The sequence below is a fragment of the Python bivittatus genome, unplaced genomic scaffold, assembly GCF_059951505.1.
Source record: "Python bivittatus isolate LINGU-HERP-01145 unplaced genomic scaffold, Pbiv_v1 ctg000050_np1212, whole genome shotgun sequence".
Taxonomy (NCBI): Eukaryota; Metazoa; Chordata; class Lepidosauria; order Squamata; family Pythonidae; genus Python; species Python bivittatus.
In genome coordinates this window covers 85,144-106,965 of record NW_028277033.1, presented here as the reverse complement: position 1 = coordinate 106,965, position 21,822 = coordinate 85,144, and the positions used below count along the sequence as shown (strand labels likewise).

Here is a 21,822-nt window from a genome sequence, read left to right as displayed (position 1 = left end):
GTAAAAAGGGCTAAACAAAAAGCTTGCAGCAGAATGAAAAGAATTAAAAATAAAAATTATGAAATTATTGGGATTAAACTGAAATGAAAAAATGCTGGAAGGAATATTTTAGAGATTTGTATGGTACAGGCAGTCCTCTACTTACAACCACAACTGGGACTGGAATTTCCATCGCTAAGTGATGCAGTCATAAAGTGAGATGTCACGTGACTACATCACATAGCAATGGTACTCCCCATTGCTGTCGTTAAGCAGATTCCACCAGTGGTTAGTCAAGGACCCACCCTAATCCAAGCCATTCTGTGCTTGGTCCCTCCCAGCCTTCAGTCTCAGTAAGGTAAGGTACTGCCTCCAACTCCCCCCACCCACCTCTCTCTCCCCCATCTCTGTCTTTTGGCCGCCCTGTAACCTGCCTTGCAGGGCTGCGAACAGTCCCAGAACTGCATGGCTCTGGGGTTGCTTGCAACACTGTGTCTCATGTTGTGACTTCTTGACCTTCTTTCTCCCTTTGCTCATGCATATGCACTGCATCCTCCTTCCTCCTTCATTTGCTTGCACACACCAGTGTCCTCCTTCCCCTTTCGCTCACTCACACGCACCAGCACCCTCCTTCCACCTTTGCTCACTTGCACACATGCACTGTGCCCTTCTTCCCTCCCTCATGCACCAGCGCCCTCCTTCCCCCTTCACTTACTCATGCATACCATGCCCTCCTTCACTCGCATGCCCTGCACCCTCCTTCTCTGCTTTGCTTGCTCCCACACACTGAGCCCTTCTTCCCTCCTTCGCTCACACACATGCACCATGCCCTCTTTCCCTCCTTTGCTCTCGCACACCAGTGCCCTCCTTCCACCTTCATGCACTTGCATGCACCAGCACCATCCTTCCATCCTTTGCTCACACCATGCACTCCTTCCCTCTGCTCACTCGCAATGTGGCCTCCTTCCCCCTTCACTCACTCACACCACCCTCCTTCGCCCTTTACCTGCTCTCATGCACCAGTGTCCTCCTTCCACCTTCGCTTACTTGCACACACCAGCTCTCTCCTTCACTCGTTTGCATGCACTGCACCCTCCTTTGCTCGCTTGCATGCACCAGCGCCCTCCTTCCCCCTCGCTTACTCAAACACACCATGCCCTCCTTCTCTCCTTCACTTGCTTGAAGACTCTCCAGGGGTGCTTCTGGGCACTGAAGAACTCTCCAGGGGTGCTTCTCACACATGCTCTGCAGCTCATGTTGGAAGCTGCTGGCTGTTCGTGAGGCTTTCTCCTTCCTCCTGCAAAGCCCCATAGCTGCAGTGCAGTGCGAAGGGGCTGGTGTGTGTGCGAGCAAGTGAAAGGGGGGCACTGGTGCATATGAGCCAGGGAAGGAAGGCGTGTGTGCGTACAAGCAAGCAAAAGAGGTTAGGAAGGCACAGTGTATGCGAGTGAGCAAGCAAAGGAGGGAAGGTGGGTCCAGTGAATGCATGAGAACAAGTGAAAGGGGAAGGAGGGCGCTGGTGCATGTTTGTGAGGGAAGGGGGGAAGGAGGGTACAGTGCATGTGAGCAAAGAAAGCTGGCAGGGAAGTTTGCAAATGGTGATCAAGTGATTGCAGGTGCTTGGCAACCAGTCGTAAGTGCAAACGGGTTGCCAAGCTCCCAGATCGTGATCACATGACCGCGGGGGCACTGCAGCGGTCGTAACTTTGGGGACCAGTCATTAGTCCATTTTTTCAGCACCATCGTAACTTCGAATGGTCGCTAACGAATGGTCATAACTCAGAGACTACCCATAATGATAATGTTATGCTAAGCAGAGGAATTAGAAATGAATGGTATAAATGAGAAATAAGAATGGAAAGTTAGAAAAGAAAGAAAAAGATAATATAGTAAAAAAAAAAGAAAAGAAATATGTAAAGAAATGACTTTCTCCTTCATCACAAGTATAAACAATTCTAGTAACTTATCACCTTCTCTTAAAATAAAATAAATGATCTCTTCTTCCCATATCCCATCTCCTATCTGTAAACAAATCCTAAAGCCTCGTCGTTTCAGCAAAAGTCCATTAAGAGTTACCAGAGATAGCAACATATCTGTATATTCTTGATCAAATAAACCAACTTTATATTCTTTCCTTTTACTTTTAACAATCTTGATCTTTAGTCCGTTCAAATAATATCCTAGAACTTGATTTCTTTTTATTTTTCCTTTGTCCCTTCTTACACAATTTAACAAGCCTCTTTTGTAAATCCAGTACAGGTAGTCTTAGATTTACAGCCATTCATTTAACAACCGTTTGAAGTTATAATGGCACTAAAAAAAGTGACTCATGACCGGTCCTCGTGCTTACAACCATCACAGTGTCCCTGCAGTCACATGATCAAAATTCAGGCACTTGGCAACCAGTATGTATTTATGATGGTTGCAATGTCCTGGGGTCACGTTATCACCATTTGCAACCTTCCTGGGGGCTTCTAACAAGCAAAGTCAATGGGGGAAGCCAAGTTCGCTTAATTACTGTGTGATTCACTTAACGACCATGGTGATTCGTTTAATGACCATGGCAAAAAAGGTTGTAAAATTGGGTACAACTCACTTAAAGACCACATCACTTAGTGACGGAATTTCCGGTTCTAATTGTGGTTGTAAGTTGAGGGCTACCTGAATGGGAAGATTATCCAGGCCACTGGATATTTGTTATTTGTGTATTCCTTTTAATTATTAAGACATCAACGAGTTTCTTTTGTATGTCCAGCATAGTATCTTTTTCCATATCATTCTTGTAGCCTATCATTTTTAAATCCACTTTCAAATCAGTCTCAATCTTATCTGGTAAAACTTGTTCCTCTCTCATAACATCTTTTAAACACAGTTTATCTATAGAGGCACTCTTAAAATTAACTTCTGGGTGCATTGTTAAAAAATATCCTTCAGTATGTCTAGTGTTACAATATTTTGCTTCATTCTGTATTAGTAAGTCAAATTTAAATGTTCTTCTCTAATTGTAATCTTTAGTTCCTCTGGTTCCCTCTAGTGTCCAACCTTCAAAGTCTCATCCTATCATTTTTTTAAAGAGAATTCAAAACAAAAGCATTTTCCCATGGGAAGGATTCTTATAATTAATTCCCAAGTCTTATTTCAAATCCATCTGGACCCTTATTCCATTTGTAATTTTCCAAAATCAAAGTTCTAATCACACTTTTGCTGTTTATTCCAAAAAAAGTTTAAATCTTTAAACTTGTAGTTACAACTTCTTTCACTAAGGATTGAAGGAAATTCACCCAGTGCTGTAAAACTTGTCCATCCAAAGGTTCCTAATAGCTGAAAAGCAGTTAACAAGCAATTTCTGAAAGTGATTAGAAAAGGAAATATGTGAATCCAGTGTCCTTTTGAAGGCCCTGAACATGGTTTGAGCAAGATGGCTATTCCTTCATCTCCTATAGCTCTAAACCAATCTCCTCGCAAGGAGCAACTATACAGCGCATTTGTGAGCAATCTCAAGTCCTTTCCTCGGCCAGAGGAATGATGAAGAGAGACATCTTCAGTTTGCCATTTCTTCCTGGAAATCTGCAAAATGCTAAATAAGATTTTGAACCAAGAAAGTTATTAACAAATTAAGGGCCCAGACAAATTTGGAATATTGAAACTTTTACTATAAGATTTTGGAACTAATATTAAATAAACAGCTTTTTGTGGGAGTCAGAATTATTTTGTCTACTGTAAGCCAAAACAGAGATTAGAGACCTTATGATTTAAATTGTACACTAGGGTGGACTAAAGATTCCAGGTAAAAAGAAAAAAACCTGCCTTTGGCTTTGATTAGGATTGAGATTTACAAATGACACAAAACACTATAATTTTTGAAATATTAAAGGAGATCTTTGAAGAATGGGGCCAGAAATTAGTAGCCACAATAACAACAATATCAGTAATGATGCCTGCTTCTATGGATAGATTATGTTTAAAGGATGAAGGAATGATGGATGTGAAACAAATCTTGCTTGATGCAGAAGTAGTGGAATCAGAAATATTGGATTGAAAAAAAGTGTGGATTACAAAACAGAGAAGGTATTTAAAGTGGAAATACAAGTGATAGACCAAGAGAATGACCTGGATAAGGACTCTAAAGATATACAAAAGAAGCTGACTGAAGTTTTAAAAATTAAAGGGGAAATTTAAATGATAAACCAAGAGAATGACCTGGATAATGTCTTTTATTCAATTTACAAACTAAAGATTAAAATTTTCAGAGGAAAAAGGAAGGGACATAAAGTTGGTTTATTTGATCCAGGTTAAAATAAGACATGTTTTAATGAAATTTTGGCAACCCTTTATGGGCTTTTTGCTGACACCAGGATTGAAAAGTTAGTCTTACGGATTTTCTAGATAAGGGATGGGTTATGGGAAGAAGAGATATCTGATTATAACGTTTAGGAGGTGAAGAGCTACCAAACTTGTTTATATTTGTTGTGATGAAGATTGGAAGTCACTTCTTTATATTTTTCTTTTCTTTATTTCACTGTTTCCTTTTCCTTTTTTTCTTTTTTCACTTTTCCTTTCTTTGCACTTTTTCTTTTTCTTTTACTTCCTTTCTCTTTCTGAGTTTCATGAATGAAAGAAAGAAAGAAAGAAAGAAAGAAAGAAAGAAAGAAAGAAAGAAAGAAAGAAAGAAAGGTCTGTAGATTCTGAATCTTTTCCTGGAATGGTCATAGGACCCAGTTCACTTAGGACTGTATACATAGTAGATAATTTGTGAAACGAGAAGTTGACAGGAAGCCATCCTAGGCTTGAATAGCACACTTATGTCCTTCTGATTGCATTTTGTCCAAATGGAAGTGTCCAAATTCCTTTAAGAGTAGTTCCAGACAGTATACTGCAATACATAGGCTGTGAAACTACTGAACTATTACTTATTGTGGCAAATTTGACTAACTCAGGTTTTTCCATTTTGAGTTACTAATTTATACCTAACCAATTTGTGATTTAAAAAAAAAAAAAAGGATTTATTGACTTGTACCTTTCTCTTGCAGTCAATTGAGAATTTGCCAACAGTTTTTGGAAGCAATCCAAAAGCCCACATTGCAGCGAAGACTGTGTTCCACTTGGCTCATCGACATGGTGACATTTTACGAGAGGGCTGGAAAAACATAATGGAGGCAATGTTGCAGCTTTTCAGAGCAGAATTATTGCCAAAAACCATGGTGGAGGTAAAACAAATGACAGTACATACTAGATTAATTGGGTGAGAGGACAAGAGGATTTGCCATCCTTGGCCTTTGCTGTATATTCAAAGTGCCAAGAAAGCCTGACATTTTTTAAATGTTCTTTGCAGAATATTTTAAATGCTGTACACAGCTTAAGCTTTTAATGCTGTATGCAGCTTAAGACTCGAGTGCAGAAGTGTCTCTAGTTTCCTTTATGCTCCTAAGCCCAATTTAAGGTCCTAGTTTTGGCCTGTAAATTTAGAAACTGTTGGAAACTTACTGTGGGTAATTTCCAGTTTGGTTTGCACCCAGCAGACTCACAGTCAGTCTCCGAATCCAGATTAGAGCAAGCATGTACACTACTTAGTACAGCTAGCAATATAAATATTAATATTAACATAATATATATTATTATATATATAAATTCCCCTCTCACCCCTATGCGTGGTATGTATATCCTGGGTGCTCTACTAAAGGCCTGGGAGTTTGAGGGTTCTGCGTAGTAGCTTAGTTGTTTCTAGCACTGCACTCTTCTGGACAGAGAGCTCTGATGTTGTTCCTGGGATCTGTTGGAGCTACTCTCCCAGCTTAGGAGTCACAGCCCCACGTGCCCCTACCACCACTGGGACCACTTTGGCCACTTTCCACATCTTCTCTAGTTCCTCCTTCAGGCCCTGGTACTTCTCCAGCTTCTTATACTCCTTTCTGATATCACTGTTGTAGCACCACTACATCTGTCACCACTGCTGTCTTCTAGTCCTTGTCTACTTCCACAGTGTCTGGTTGATTGGGCAGTACTGCCTGTCCTTCTGGATCTGGAAGTCCCACAGGATCTTAGCCCTGTTATTCTCCATGACCTTTTGTGGAATCTCCCATCTGGACTTGGGAGGCTCTAGCCCATACAATGTGCATATGTTCCTGTACACAAGGCCAGCTACAACAGCTGGTTGTGCCATTCAGTGTATGCTGTTCCTGCCTGCATCTTACACCCTGCCACTATGTGTTGGACTATCTCAGAGGCCTCTCTGCACAGTCCGCCCCTTGGGTCCTGTCTAGTGTGGTAGACCTTTGCTTCTATGGATCTGGTGCTTAGTGCCTGTTCTTGTGCTGCTATGATCAGTGCCTCAGTGCTGTCTCTTAATTAAGCTTTTTCCAGCCACTGGTAGGATTTCCCAATTCAGCCACCTCAGTTATCTGGTGATGGTACATCCCATGCATGGTCTTCTCCTGCCATGGTACTTCCTCTGCTTGAACTTCCTCCCATGTCTGCTGCTGCCTCAGGCATTCTCTTATTAGCTCATCTTTGGGTGCCATCTTACTGATGTACTCCTGGATGCTCTGGGTTTCATCCAGAACAGTGGCTTTGACACTCATCAGACCCGCCTGCCCTCTTTCCGCCTCATGTACAGTTTCTGGGTACAGTCTTGGAGTGGAAACTCCCATACATTGTGAGGAGATTCCGGGTCTTCACATTGGTAGCCTCCATGTCCTGCTTTGGCCAGCTCAATATACCGGCAGGGTATCTTATGAATGGCAGGGCGTACGTGTTGATAGCGTGGATCTTGTTCTTCCCATTGAGCTGGCTCTTCAGGGCCTGTCTTATTCTTTGGTGGTACTTGGTTGTTGCTGTTTCCCTTGCCTCCTCATCATGGTTCCCATATGACTATGGAATACCAAGGTACTTGTAGCTGGTCTGTATGTTTGCTCTGTGGCCCACTGGTAGTTCCACTCCATTAGTCTTAACTATCTTCCCCCTCTTTGCCACCATCCAGCCACAGTTCTCCAGTGTGAATGACATCCCAATGTCCTCATTGTAGATCCATGTCAGGTGGATCAGTGAGTCGATGTCTTGTTCACTCTGAGCATACAGCTTGATGTAATCCATGTAGAGGAGGTGGCTGATGGTAGTTGCACTCTTGAACTTGTATCGGTATCCAGTCCTTGCGATTATCCAGCTGAGGGGGTTCAAGCCAATGCAGAACAGTAGCAGGGACATCACCTTGGTATATGCCACACTTGATGGCCACTTGTGCAAGCTGTGTTGAGTTGACTTCCGGTGTTGTCTTCCACTGTCCCATTGAGTTCTTGAGGAAGGTCCTTAGTGTCCTGTTGACTTTGTATACCGCCAGGCATTCACAGAGCCGTGTGTGACATTGAGTCATAGGCTTTCATGTAGTCAATCCAGGTTGTATTCTTATTGGTCTGTCTAGACTTTGAGTCTCGAGTGACTGCTCTATATGAGCAACTAGTGTCTTGAGCCTCTGGTGTTGTTCCCAATGCCTTTCTGAGCTGTGCTCATGTACTGGCCCAAAAGGTTCCAGTAGCTTGGCGGCTATGATGCCTGATAGGACTTTCCATGTTATGGGGAGGCAGGTTATTGGCTGGTAATTGGATGGTTCTGTTCCCTTGTGGGGGGTCTTCCATGATCAGCACTGTCCTTCCTTGTATTAGCCAGTGTGGGTGGGAGCCTGCTGCTAGCAGCTGGTTCATCTATGCTGCTAGGCATTCATGCACTGCTGTTAGTTTCTTTAGGTGTGGATCATGTCTGGACCTGGCGCTGTCCAGTTTTTCATGTTCTTGATCTGCTATTAGATGTCTGCTACAGTGATAGTGACTGGTTCGTTCTGGGAGATTGTTGTGGTCTGCTTTCAGGTCCTGCAGCCACTTTGCACTGGTGTTATGTATCTTCTTCTCCTTCTCCCATATGTTTTTCCAGTACTGTTCAGTTTCTGCTGTTGGTGCCTCTACCGTTACTCTGTTGTCACACTGCAGTTGGGAGTACACCTTGGATGGTTCTTTGGAGAACAGGGCGTTTATCTTCTTGGCCTCTGCCTCTCTAGTGTATGTCCTTAGCCTGGCAGCCAGTGCTGTGAGCCTTTGTTTAGCAGTCTCTAGGGCTTTAGATGGAGTCAGGCCCTTGCATTTTTCAGTAGCCAAGTCTTATCTTTAATTTTCACCCCCTTCTGTAGTTCCACCAGCTGACTAACTTCTCTCTGAGTTGCCTTGATCTTAGCCTCCAATCTCATTTTCCAGGGGGATTATGTACTGCTATTCTTCCTGATCGTGTAGCCAAGCATCTCCAGGATTACAGCAGCTGTAGCATATACCAGTTCATTGGTTTGAGTTGTGGTAGTAGGGATCATCGTGAGGACTCTATTGGCATCTTCTAGCATACTGTCTGATGGTACTTCTCCACTGAGCCTTGGTAATCGGTCTCAAGGGTTGACCGCAGCTACTTTATCCATGATCTTATATCTCATATCAGCTGCTGTGCTCTGTAATGAAGGGGTTGGCAGTGACATTCTAGCTTCAGGTGTTGGCTACATTTCCAGTTGTTCTTCCGGGTCTTCTGAAGTCTGGGATGTAATATATAGTTGTTCTATCTCAAGTTGTGAGAGCAGCTTCCTTTTCACTGTGTTGAAGCATTGGGTAACAAGTTGTTTCTCAGTTAGTATGGATGTAGGTCTCTGTCAGTCCAGAGTTTCCTCATACATTTCATATATCCTCTCTCATTAGGTCTACTGTTGTAGTAGCGTTCCATCAATTCCAGGTTCTCTTGTTTCATCCATGTATGGTTTGTTCCAGTAGCCCACTTATCGTCAAATTGTCCTGGTTCCCCAACATCTGGCATGGACCTTGTTAATCAGGCGACATCCGAGCCGGCATAATTCTGTTAGTTTGTGTCACTCTCATATTTGAGGTAGGCAGGTGAAGTGTTAGGGGGTCTTTGCCCAAGGACCCCTACTAGTAAGGTAGGTACCAGCCAGGATTTGAACCCCGGTCTCCTGCATCAAAGACAGCATTCTAACCACTACACTGTGTGTGTGTGTGTGTGTGTGTGTATACGCTCTGTGGCAGGCATGCGTGTGTGTGTGTGTATAAAACATCACCAAAAATTAGAAAAAACTGGCAAAATTGGAGAAACATCAGGTAAAAGCAGGGGGAAAGAAACAGTTACATTCTCGCTTTTATAATACTGTGGTTAATTAGCATGGAGAGTCCCAGAGGGAGTGGCCTGTGGTTATTTCAGCCTAACCCTTTAATATCCATGACAGTGGTAGAAAAGAGAAGGAAAATAAGGCTCCTTATGATCCCTCCTCTGTTCTGTACAATAAAAGAAAGAATTTGGTGAATGAGGATGATCCAACAGAAACAATTTGGGAAAGTATTACACTCTATCAGCCTGCTTGTATTTTACAGTCTGCCACAGAGGGTATTTCAAAGTTCTTTGTGTTAACACATCATGTATGATACATTGATATAAGAAAAATACTTCTCTGATGTGCTGTTATGGTTACAAAACCATCACTAAGACCACTATGTATTCAGTGTTAAGCAACAACCTTCTTTCCCTGGACATTTTAATGGGTTAGGTTGTTCTATTTTTGTGTGTGCATGTATGTGTGTGTATGTGTGTGTGTGTGTGTATGTATATATGTTTATATGTTTGTTTATTTCAATTTATTTGGCCACCCATATCCTGAGCAGTAACTCTGGGTAGCTAACATTTTATAAATCTATTTAAAACAATCACAGTAATATACCTTTTAGTGGCAATCTTCAAATGGACAGTACTGTTATCAAGCATTAAAGGAAACTTCCTCTTGAAAAGGCTCAACAGAACCCCAAGACTGGCTTTTTGCTACTATACTTTTATCTTTCACTGCCTACTATTTTTAATGGACTTTTTCAAAATCATTTTATGGCTGTGCTTCTATGTTTAAAATATTTAAAGATAGATAGATAGATAGATAGATAGATAGATAGATAGATAGATAGATAGATAGACAGACAGACAGACAGACAGACAGACAGACAGACAGACAGACAGATTTGAATAATGCAATGAAAAGCAGTATTTAAATATTTTAATAAAATACATTTTAAAGTATTGGTTTGATCCATAGGTTGAAGATTTTGTAGATCCCAATGGCAAGATCTCTCTTCAGCGAGAAGAAACACCTTCTAATCGGTGGGTAGCCCAGATAATGCAATAGACTGGCAGAAAAGCCTGAACTTCTATAGTTACATATAGAATTATTAGATATTAGAAAATATAGATGGAATCTATATTCTGTAGTGCAAATTGCTCTTAGTTAGGTTCCAGCCAAAAGTCATGGCTTTTTGTCCATCTCATAGTTTTTCCTCTACAGCCAATATTCTGTGTCTCCTGAGGATGTTTTGTCCCCATTGTGATGTTTGAGATTCACCCATACCTCAATCATTTTGTAAATATTTTTTATACATTTGCAATCCTTGCACTTCTAATAAAGTTGCTGATACATCTCTCTTGAGAATAAATGGGAGCATTTTGGCTGCATTAGGATTAGGATTCTGACACTGAGTTAGCTATTTGCATAATTTCTCCTCCCTCCATATATTTAAGAATACTTTTTTTCTTTTGTAGTGGTGAGTCTACAGTGTTAATTTTTGTTAATTGGCTGACACTCAGTGGCACAGAACAATCTGGTATGAGAGGACCATCCACAGAGAATCAGGAAGCAAAGAGAATGGCCCTGGAATGTATAAAGGTAATTTGGGTTCAGTTAAAAGATAAACACATGTAAACTAGAACATCAGATCTTCAATCCACTGAGTAATTGAGGCCATAAATTTACCTTTCCATTGTTGAAAGACAGATTTCTTGGCAATGAGAAGAGAGTGATGAATCTGTTTCTGTAGTTCAACTGCCAATGTCCATGTTCAAAAGAATATTAACAACTGAAAATATTAAATCATGTCTCAAAGTCAAATTATTATAACTGTTTTAGAAGATTGGAAATAGATATTTTAATTGTTATTTTTATTGCATTTCCAATAACACAGTGATTTAGTCATTCCTTTTTATGCAGATGCAGTGGAATCCAGTAAGTCTGAAATACTGTTGATTGAATAAGTTGTTGTGAAATGTTTTGAAATGTTGAAGCAGTTTCCCATTATTTAAACAAAATGTGGATCTCTTTGTTTCATTCAGTCTTTAACATTTGCATATCAAATTGATTTATTAATAACAAGTACTTTTAAAGTCTAACTGTGGCCTGTTTTGTGTCATAAGAAAATACTACTAAATCCAAACTGAGATATTGATAGATGCTGTAGTTAAAATAAATCTATACTAGATATATACATACAAATATCATGATCATGTATGCTTATTACTAATGTAAATGTATACATACATATATCATGGTCATGTATGCATACATTTATATTACAGGTATACCTTGCTTAACAACTGCCCTGTTGTTTGAAGTTATGACAGAGCTGAAAAAGTAACTTTATGACCGGTCCTCGCATTTATGACCATCGCAGCGTCCCTACAGTTACATGATTGAGATTTGGGTGCTTCGCAACCAGTAGATATTTATGACCATCACAGCATCCCGCGGTCATGTGATCGCCATTTGCATGCTTCACAGCCAACTTCTGACAAGCAGAGTCAATGGAGAAGCTGGCAGTAAAATTGCAAGTCACAGTCACACGATGTCTCACTTAACAACCGCATCACTTAGTAACAGAGTTGATGGTCCCAATTGTGATAGTTAAGAGAGGACTACCTGTAGTAATAGAATAATAATACTACCATCACCACCTTTGGGCTTAAGGTGGGTTTGGCAATAAAAATGTATCTTATATTAGAATAAATAAATAACAGGTAGAGAAGTGGTATTTCCCTCCATCATCACTTCCATGATTACTACTTCATGTTCTAAAGGGAGGCTTTTGCTTTGGAAGTCATTATTACGTATATAACATAGTCAACTCTTAGGTACCTTTTGGCAAGGAACCTTGTGTCATCCCTGTTCTGATTTATGGCAGACAGGAAAAACAGCATAGTTGGCTGTTTTTAACATGAGATTTAACAGCTTTCACTCTGATTAGGGAAAAAGGTATTTACAATGGATTTTATCATCAGTAGATGATAATACTGAATTCAAAATGAAAAAAAAGAGCCAACATTAAGTTCTTCAAAGGCCTCCATACCTTAAGTGCTGCAATATATTTTAAGCTATATTGGACAGGTATATTTTGTATATTTGTATTTGTTACATCTCATAGTCCTTTCAAGAAACTATGCTCCTTAATTTCATAAGAAAAAGTTGATGGATTCAAACCAAGAAATCCTTCCCCCTAAAAATTAGTATGGGCTATTAATAGGCAATATATTCTAGAACTGTTTGTGGACACTTAGTTTTCTATACTATGTACATTCTATGAGGTCTGTCTTGCAAGATTAATAATTTGTTTGTTTCCTAATGCAGTCCCCTTTAATTTTCCCTTTACAGCAATGTGATCCAGAGAAGTTAATCACAGAGAGCAAGTTTCTGCAACTCGAGTCCCTGCAGGAATTAATGAAGGTGAGGTTTGAGTTAGCCTTTCAGGCAGATTAGAAATATGTGGGTATGACTGGCTTAAACCAGTTGCAGAGATTTGAGAAGGCTTACTGCGTGTAATGAGATTTCATTGCACTTTTTAGGTAGACTTGTATTGATTTCTTAAATAAGAAAATATTGCCAGCTTCTTGAAGTTTTGCCCCTTAGAAATTATTTGGAGCTACATTGTCTTATTTTGGTTTCATTTTCCTTCAGAGATATGCAGTTACCACGCTTAGCTTTCTATCAGTAATCCAAACTGAGATCCTTGAGTACAATAGTATTTCTATCTAGTATTTTTTGGGGGGGGGGTTCTATGTATCCTTTACAGGTAGTCCTTGTTTAGCAACTGCCTTGGACAGCAACTGCCTGCAGTTATGACAGCGATGAAAAAGTTACATTGCAACCAATGCCTGCATTTATAACCTTCACAGCATCTCCCTCTCAGTTGTGTGTTCACCATTACAGTCAGTTAGCACGCAATGTCCAGTACCTGACCCGTTTTTTTTTCTTTTCCCCCAATTGCAGAGCGAAGAGATTGCCTAAACAAGCTATCTCTTCCTGAGCTGCTTTTCTCCTTAGCACATCCCTAAAAAGTGCTAACCACAAGTTAACAAGCTGTAACTGTAATTGATTAGAACCCTCCTACCCCTTGCTATTGCCTGAAATTGACATGATCCCATTCAATTTCACACTAAAGGCTTTTGTTTGCCTCCTAAGCAGAGCTGCCAGTATGCTAGGCAAACAGCTGGCTGGAGTGGATTCCTTTTGACGTGTATTCCCCATTGTGTGCCTGTTTGCTCTCTTGTAATCCCTTCCTCTCCACTGCATGTAAATACAAACATCAATTCTCTTCTTGCTAATTATCCCAGCGCCGGGGTGAACATACCAAAGGGTGGGGTAGTGGGGAAAAGGAGTCATAAGGTTTGCCCTTTTACCTGGCTTCCTCATGAGTCAAATTCCAGAAACCTTGCCCCCCATTTGGGCTCACCCAGATGTTTGGGGTTGTATTCTTCTGATGCTGTAAAAATTGTAAGCACAGTTGCAGTCATGTGATTTTTCACTTAACAACCAAGTTGCCAGTCCCAATTGCAGTCGCTAAATGAGGACCACCTCTATGCTTTTCCTGCTCTGAAATATATATGGAAGAGATACAACTTATTCAAATGGCTGTGCATTGGCCATGTAGGTCAAAGATCCTTAAGCTCCTGGAATTGTTTATAGTAGCACTCTACATACGTATTACAGCTTGAAGTCTTAGTGGCACACTATGATGGACATGTATCACAAGAACTAATTATCTCTGTCTTAAGATCCTAAATCTGATTAGAATGCATTGTGCAATAGACTTAATTTTTCAATAAAATCTATATTTACTAATGCCAGTCTGAATCAAAGCCCCAATGTTCATGGGAATCATACTCCCTGCAAAATATTCATTTTTTTCTATTTCATAATCATATATTACATTATACACTCATAATATAAATTTTTGAAACCCAGATACAGTTTTCTGGGACAGCTGAGATCACTTTATCCTTTACAAAATGATGGTCCTTAAAAAAATCTGAATAACTTATGTGTGCTGCTGCAATATCTACAGTCTGTTCTTAAACACTCTATGTTCAAGAGATCATCGTAAATGTAAGAAAAAGGGACTTTGTGAGGACATGGTGAACTAGATGTCCCTAAAGGAGCAGGGATGGCATTACAGTGGACATCGGTGGCCAGATGGTAGATCCTGGCAGGTGAAATCTTTCTGGATAAAGGAGAGATCATGAGATCACCCACATGTACTCCAGACAGCAACTCCTCATGAGTAGACTAAAGGAACTAAGTTTTTTGTAGTTGGCTTGTGAATCAAGTGGCTGGGAGTCAAGGAATTCCAAGTAAGCTCACAGTTGTAATGTAGCCTATATGGACAAAGTTTGGTGGAGCCTCATTCCTTAATCACTTTTGGAATTGCTTTTTTATTGCTTTTCAAATATTAAGAACCTTCAGAATGGCAAGTTTTACTGTATTCATCAGTCGAGTTTCCTTCAGTCCTTACCGAAAGTTGTTTTAAATATGACTTTAGGGACTTAGAATTTTTTTTTTGAATAAACAACAAAAGGATGATTAGAGTATTGATTTTGGAAAGTTATAAACGGAATAAGGGTACAGATGGATTTGAAATAAGATTTTGAAATTAATTATAAGAACCCTTCTCATGGGAAATGGCTGTTTTGAATTCTAAAGAAAAAATCATGACAGGATGGGCTTTAAAGGTTGGACACTAAAGGGAACCAGAAGGAACTAAAGATTACAATTAAAGGAGAAGAACACTTTAATTCAACTTGCTAACACAGAATGGAGAAAAATAATTTAACATTGGATGTGTTTTATTTATTTATTTATTTATTTATTTATTTATTAAACCAATTTATATAGTTGCCCATCTCACCACAGGTGACTCTGGGTGGTGTACAACAAAGCTAAAAACAGTCAATAAATACATTAAAAATATAAAAATAAAAATAAAACAAAGAATAAAAGGATGTTAAAAATAAGGGAGCCACCTCACTAATTCCCCCGTCTCCTGGGGTCCCCAGGCCTGCTGGCATAACCAAGTCTTAAGGGACCTCTGGAAGCTTAACACACGCCAACCTCACCTCAGGGGGGAGAAGATTCCAAAGCGTAGGCGCCACAGCAAAAAAAGTCCTGCTGCCTAGGGCCCACCAGATGTACTGAAGCTCCCTAGGCAATGGAACTCGTAACATGCCCTCTCTGCTGCATCTGGTAGGATGGGCAGATGAAATCGGGAAGAGGCGGTCCCTCAGAGAGCCCAGCCCCATGCCATGAAGGGCTTTAAAGGTCAACACCGGCATAATGAATTGTACTCAGAAACAAACTGGTAATCAGTGGAGCTCACGAAGCAGAGGTGTAACGTGTGTTCTACTAGGAACACACATAACTGCTTGCACCACTGCATTTTGCACCAGTTGAGGTTTCTGGAAACTCTTCAAGGACAGCCCCATGTAGAGCGCATTGCTGGGAGGTGACTAGGGGATGAATGACCATGAGTCCCTCTGATTTAGGAATGGGTGCAACTGGTACACAATATGAAGTTGTGAAAACACCCTCCTAGCCATAGCTGCCACCTGCTCTTTGAGTAGGAGTCATGAGTCCAGGGGGACCTCAGATTACACAAAGAGTCTATTTGGGGCAGTGTGACCCCATCCATGTCAGGCCTAGCCCAAGGAACTCCAGGAGACCATGCAGATTCAGATCAGCAATGTTTATTAGCTACAACGTCTATCAAGAATCTTCCCTAACTGATACTCTGTTCCCACAGTAGCAAGCGAAAACAGAATGAATTCCTCAGGGAGGTGCCAGCCTCATCCTCTTATCTCTTCCCCTCCCTTCCGGAAATGAAAGAGGATGCTTCTCTCCCTGAGTCTGGCCTTCATAATTCCATTCCATCACAATCCAGTACCAAAGATGGTAAAATCCTAGAACCACAGGGGCTCAATACCCAAAGCCACTCAGTCTTACCAGGGTTCAGTTGAAGTCTGTTGTTCCCCATCCAGATCCTCACAGTCTCCAGACACCGAGATAGGACATCCACAGCATCGCTTAAGTCACCAGGGGTGGAGATATACAATTGAGTATCATCAACATACTGATGATACCTCACTACATAGCAATGGATAAGCTCACCCAGAGATATCATGTAGGTGTTAAATAGGAGAGGTGAGAGCACTAACTCCTGCAGCACCCTGCATGGCAGGGGGCAGGGGTAGGATCTCCTCTCCAATCACCACTAACTGGAACCAACCCTGGAGGAAGGAGGTGAACCAGCACAATACTGTACTGCCCACCCCCAATTCTCTGAGTCATCCAGAAGGATACCATGGTCGATGGTATTGAAAGCTGCCAAGAGGTCAAGTAAGGCAAAGATGGATGCACAGCCACTATCCCACCCATGCCAGAGATCATCCAGAAGCATGACCAATGCTGTTTCTGTACCATACCCAGGTCTGAAGCCTGACCGAAACAGGGCTGTGGGGCAGCAATCTGCAGATGCAGTAAGAGTGGAGGAGTGCTGTTGCTTCGCCGCCCTTACTGCCACTTGGTAGGCCTTAATAGCGGCTCTAACCCATGTTCGGTCAAGTTCGTCCTTAGATGAGTGCCAGCAGTGCTCTAGATATCTTGTCTCTCATTTCATACCGGACAAGACTGAAATTGATTTGAACAAAGCTTTAAAAAAGCCGGCTATAAGAATTATATGGAAAAAGATGTTATACTGGACATACAAAAAAAACCTGGCTGATGTCTTAATAACTAGAAGAGACATAAAAATAACAAACCAGAAGAATGACTTGGATAACTTTCCTATATTGGATTTACAAAAGAGACCTATTAAAGTTTTGAAGGAGTTTGTGAGAAGGGACAAAGAAAAAATGAAAAGAAATCCAAGTTTTAGGACATTATTTGAAGGGATTAAACAACAAGATTGTCAAAAGTAAAAGGAAGGAATATAAAGTTGGTTTATTTGATCAAGGCTATAGTAAGATATGTTGCCATCTCTGGTAACCATTAATGGACTTTTGCTGACCAGGGCTGAATGATGAGGTTTTAAGATAAGAGGTTTATCTTAAAAGGTTTATAGATAAGAGATGAGATATGGGAAGAAGAGGTCATTAGTTGTATTTTTAGAAAAGGTTATAAGTTACTTGTTTGTACCTGTTCTGTTGAAGGGGGAAGTCATTCCTTTATATACAGTGGGACAAAAAAGTATTTAGTCAGCCACCAATTGTGCAAGTTCTCCCACTTAAAAAGATGAGAGAGGCCTGTAATTTTCATCATAGGTATACCTCAACTATGAGAGACAAAATGGGGGAAAAAATCCAGAAAATCACATTGTCTGATTTTTAAAGAATTTATTTGCAAATCATGGTGGAAAATAAGTATTTGGTCAATATCAAAAGTTCATCTCAATACTTTGTTATATATCCTTTGTTGGCAATGACAGAGGTCAAATATTTTCTGTAAGTCTTCACAAGGTTTTCACACACTGTTGCTGGTATTTTGGCCCATTCCTCCATGCAGATCTCCTCTAGAGCAGTGATGTTTTGGGGCTGTCGCTGGGCAACACGGACTTTCAACTCCCTCCAAAGGTTTTCCATGGGGTTGAGATCTGGAGACTGGCTAGGCCACTCCAGGACCTTGAAATGCTTCTTACGAAGCCACTCCTTCGTTGCCCGGGCAGTGTGTTTGGGATCATTGTCATGCTGAAAGACCCAGCCACATTTCATCTTCAATGCCCTTGCTGATGGAAGGAGGTGTTCACTCAAAATCTCACGATACATGGCCCCATTCATTCTTTCCTTTACACGGATCAGTCGTCCTGGTCCCTTTGCAGAAAAACAGCCCCAAAGCATGATGTTTCCACCCCCATGCTTCACAGTAGGTATGGTGTTCTTTGGATGCAACTCAGCATTCTCTCTCCTCCAAACACAACGAGTTGAATTTAGACCAAAACGTTCTACTTTGGTTTCATCTGACCATATGACATTCTCCCAATCCTCTTCTGGATCATCCAAATGCTCTCTAGCAAACTTCAGATGGGCCCGGATATGTACTGGCTTAAGCAGGGGGCCACGTCTGGCACTGCAGGAGTTGAGTCCCTGGCGGCGTAGCCTTTGTTACTTTGGTCCCAGCTCTCTGCAGGTCATTCACTAGGTCCCCCCGTGTGGTTCTGGGATTTTTACTCACCATTCTTGTGATCATTTTGACCCCATGGGGTGAGATCTTGCGTGGAGCCCCAGTTCAAGGGAGATTATCAGTGGTCTTGTATGTCTTCCATTTTCTAATTATTGCTCCCACAGTTGATTTCTTCACACCAAGCTGCTTGCCTATTGCAGATTCAGTCTTCCCAGCCTGGTGCAGGTCTACAATTTTGTTTCTGGTGTCCTTCGACAGCTCTTTGGTCTTGGCCATAGTGGAGTTTGGAGTGTGACTGTTTGAGGTTGTGGACAGGTGTCTTTTATACTGCTAACAAGGTCAAACAAGTGCCATTACTACAGGTAACGAGTGGAGGACAGAGGAGCCTCTTAAAGAAGTAGTTACAGGTCTGTGAGAGCCAGACATCTTGCTTGTTTGTAGGTGACCAAATACTTATTTTCCACCATGATTTGCAAATAAATTCTTTAAAAATCAGACAATGTGATTTTCTGGATTTTTTCCCCCATTTTGTCTTTTATAGTTGAGATATACCTATGATGAAAATTACAGGCCTCTCTCATCTTTTTAAGTGGGAGAACTTGCACAATTGGTGGCTGACTAAATACTTTTTTGCCCCACTGTATTTCTTTTTCTTTATAATATTCTTATTTTTTATTTCTTTTCTATCTGTTGTTACTTCTTCTCTTTTCTTTTCTGCACTTTTAATTTTTTTTACTTTTATGATTTTTTATTTTGTATTAGGTTTTATCTTTTTAATTGTAATGTCTAAAAATTATTATTAAAAAAAAGTATAGATAAGGAAAAGGAACACACATAACACTGCTGCATGGACAGGGCCTTTTAAAAGAAAGAAAGAAAAACGCTTTAATACAACTGAGTGCAGGCCTTTCTCTTTTTACAATGATCATTTGACCATGCAGTGTAAAAAAAAGGAGGAAGGAAGGGAAGATATACTTTCAGACTTGCAAGATTGATGTCAGCCTTGCAAGGCAGACCAGACAGGAAACATGACTAGATGAGCTAATTCTACTTTATTGTAAGGTTACAGTAACAGAATCTTGCAAGTCTGAAAGTGTCTCTCCCTGCATCCCCTTTACAGCCCAAGAAACCAGGAAGGGTCTCTTCTGAGTCTCTTGCCCTGCCCACATTCCTGCTGCAGGCTAAGTTGCCTTTTATCTGATTGTTTCCTTGGTCCATGTCTTTGCCCAGTCCCCCAAGGTCATTTCCACATGCCATTACATCCTGTGCCATGTAGGGCTTTAAAGGTAATAACCAGCACCTTGAATTGCACCTGGAAGAAAATTGGGAGCTCAGTGCAGCTCATGCAACAGGAATGTAATATGGGTGAACCTAGAGGCACCCAACACTGCACATGCCACTGCATTCTGGAGCAGATGTAACTTCTGGGTGGCATTCAAGGGCAGCCCCATGTATAGCACATTGCAATAATCCAAATGGGAATCGAGGGGTGAGTTACTGTGAGCAAGGCCTCCCAGTCCAGGAAAGGTTGCAGTTAGTAGATAAGGTGGATCTGTGCAAAGGCCCCACCTAGCCACAGCTGTCACCTGTTCATTGAGCAGTAGCTATGAATCCAAGAAGACTCCCAGTTGCACACCAGTTCCATCTGGGAGAGTGCAATCCCATCCAGAGACAAAGATGGCATATCACCGCACCCTGGGGGGCAAAAAATCCAAAGCCGCTCCGTCTTGCCAGGGTTGAGTCAAAGTTGGTTCCTTCATATCTAGGCCCTCACATCCTCCAGGCACTCGGTCAGCACCGTGACAGCATCTCCTACCCAGCCAGTGGTGGAGATGTATAATTGGGTATTATCAGCATACTGATGATACCACACCCCATGTCAGCGAATTACCTCACTCAGCAGTTTCATGTAAATGTTGAGAGGAGAGAGACCTGAGCCCTAGGTCTTGACCTCTTTCCCCCCACTAATACTGACTGAAACTGGCCATGGAGAAAGGAGGAGAACCACCTCCCACTCCCAGTCCTCAAACCTGGCTCAGAGGGATACTACTGCCACTGAGAGATCCAGATGGTTGCACCACCCCCTCCAAAGGACATTTGTAAATGCAACCAGTGCTGTCTCAGTATTGTAACCCAGCCTGAACCCCAACTGAAAAGGGTCCAGATACTCTGCTTCATGACCCTGTGTGGCTGAGCGTCAACCACCCTCTCTAAAAAGGGAAGGCTGGAGTCTGGATTCAAGTTGTCTAGAACTGTTGAGTCCAAGGATGGCTTCTTGAGGAGGTGCACCCCCACAGGGAGTACTACCCCATCCTGCAAAGAGGCATTAACCACCACTTGGCCCCAACCACATGCCTCCTTCCCACAGCCCTTAACCAATCAAGAGGGGCATGGGTCCAGAACACAAGTGACAAAACTCACAGCCACAAGGACCCTGTCCACTTCCTCAGGACCAACCAACTTGAACTCCCAGATAACAGGGCTCAGACATGTCTCAATCACTTCCAAAGGATCTGTTCAGCTGGAATCCAGCTCTGAGTGGAGTGGCTTTTTCTAGCAGATGCCTGAGAATATTCCTCACAGCAGCCCCGTAAGAGCTCCCCTAGCTCCACCTTACTCAGGAGGGACTTGGGCACCCATAAACACTGGTTCATGATATTTTTATGTTGTTGAGATTATGATATTTTTAAAATGCATTTGATTATTGGGAGCTGCCAGTGTCTTGCAATCAGAGTGGCAGATAAATATTGTTAAATAAATAAATGTATAATATTATGCCTACAAAACATGATTGATTTTTCATTTCCATGATCATTGCAGCAGCAGCAACAGGCTCTTGAGGAAACAAGAGGGAGGGGCAGATTTATTGTGTCTGTTCCCACTTCATACTAATTTTTAAATATGTGAATATTCTCTGGCTGCTTCAGGCTCTCATATCTGTGACTCCTGATGAAGAAACTTATGATGAGGAAGACTGTGCTTTCTGTTTGGAGATGCTTCTGAGGATTGTGCTTGAAAATAGGTGAGCCATATAGATGCCCATTTCACCTCTCAGTATGGCAAAAAATGTTGAGAACTTCCAATTCTCATTGACAGCATTCTCCAACTGGAGACTCAGGGATAAATTGTTGGGTTGAAGAATATACCAAATGACAATCAAATTTGATTATCTCATTCTTAATGTAATGGAGAAAATCTGTATGATCACTAAGAGTTGATAATAAGTTGTTGGCACATAATCATTCTTAATGGGAGAACTGTGATGCTGAGCTCACTTACTGGAACAGATAAGGGTCTCATATCAACTTCTGCTTGATCTCCTCCAATCTATCCCCATATGTGACCCCCTTCTTAGTTTGAAGCCAATCAGAAAGTGATCTCTTCCCACAAATAAAAGTAGCAACAACGATCACCACATAAGGTAAAGACTTGGGCTAATTTCCAGTTAGAAAAGAACCATAGGTGCAGATAGTCCAGCAAGATTGCATATTGATTGATTGATTGATTGATTGATGGTCCAAGACAAGTCACAGAGTTTAAAAAAGACAGCACACCATTAA

General features: G+C 41.4%; 1 protein-coding gene across 6 annotated transcripts in view; it reads left to right on the top strand.

The window, feature by feature from the left end:
• GBF1 (golgi brefeldin A resistant guanine nucleotide exchange factor 1) overlaps positions 1-21,822 on the top strand; it is a 218,814-nt gene that overhangs the window by 154,922 nt on the left and 42,070 nt on the right. For all 6 annotated transcript variants that reach the window (XM_088154510.1, XM_088154511.1, XM_088154507.1 and 3 more), the window contains exons 24-28: positions 5,010-5,186; positions 10,091-10,155; positions 10,591-10,714; positions 12,470-12,541; positions 21,190-21,284. In XM_088154510.1, the coding sequence (XP_088010636.1) occupies positions 5,010-5,186; positions 10,091-10,155; positions 10,591-10,714; positions 12,470-12,541; positions 21,190-21,284 (533 nt within the window). The remainder of the gene's footprint in view (positions 1-5,009; positions 5,187-10,090; positions 10,156-10,590; positions 10,715-12,469; positions 12,542-21,189; positions 21,285-21,822) is intronic.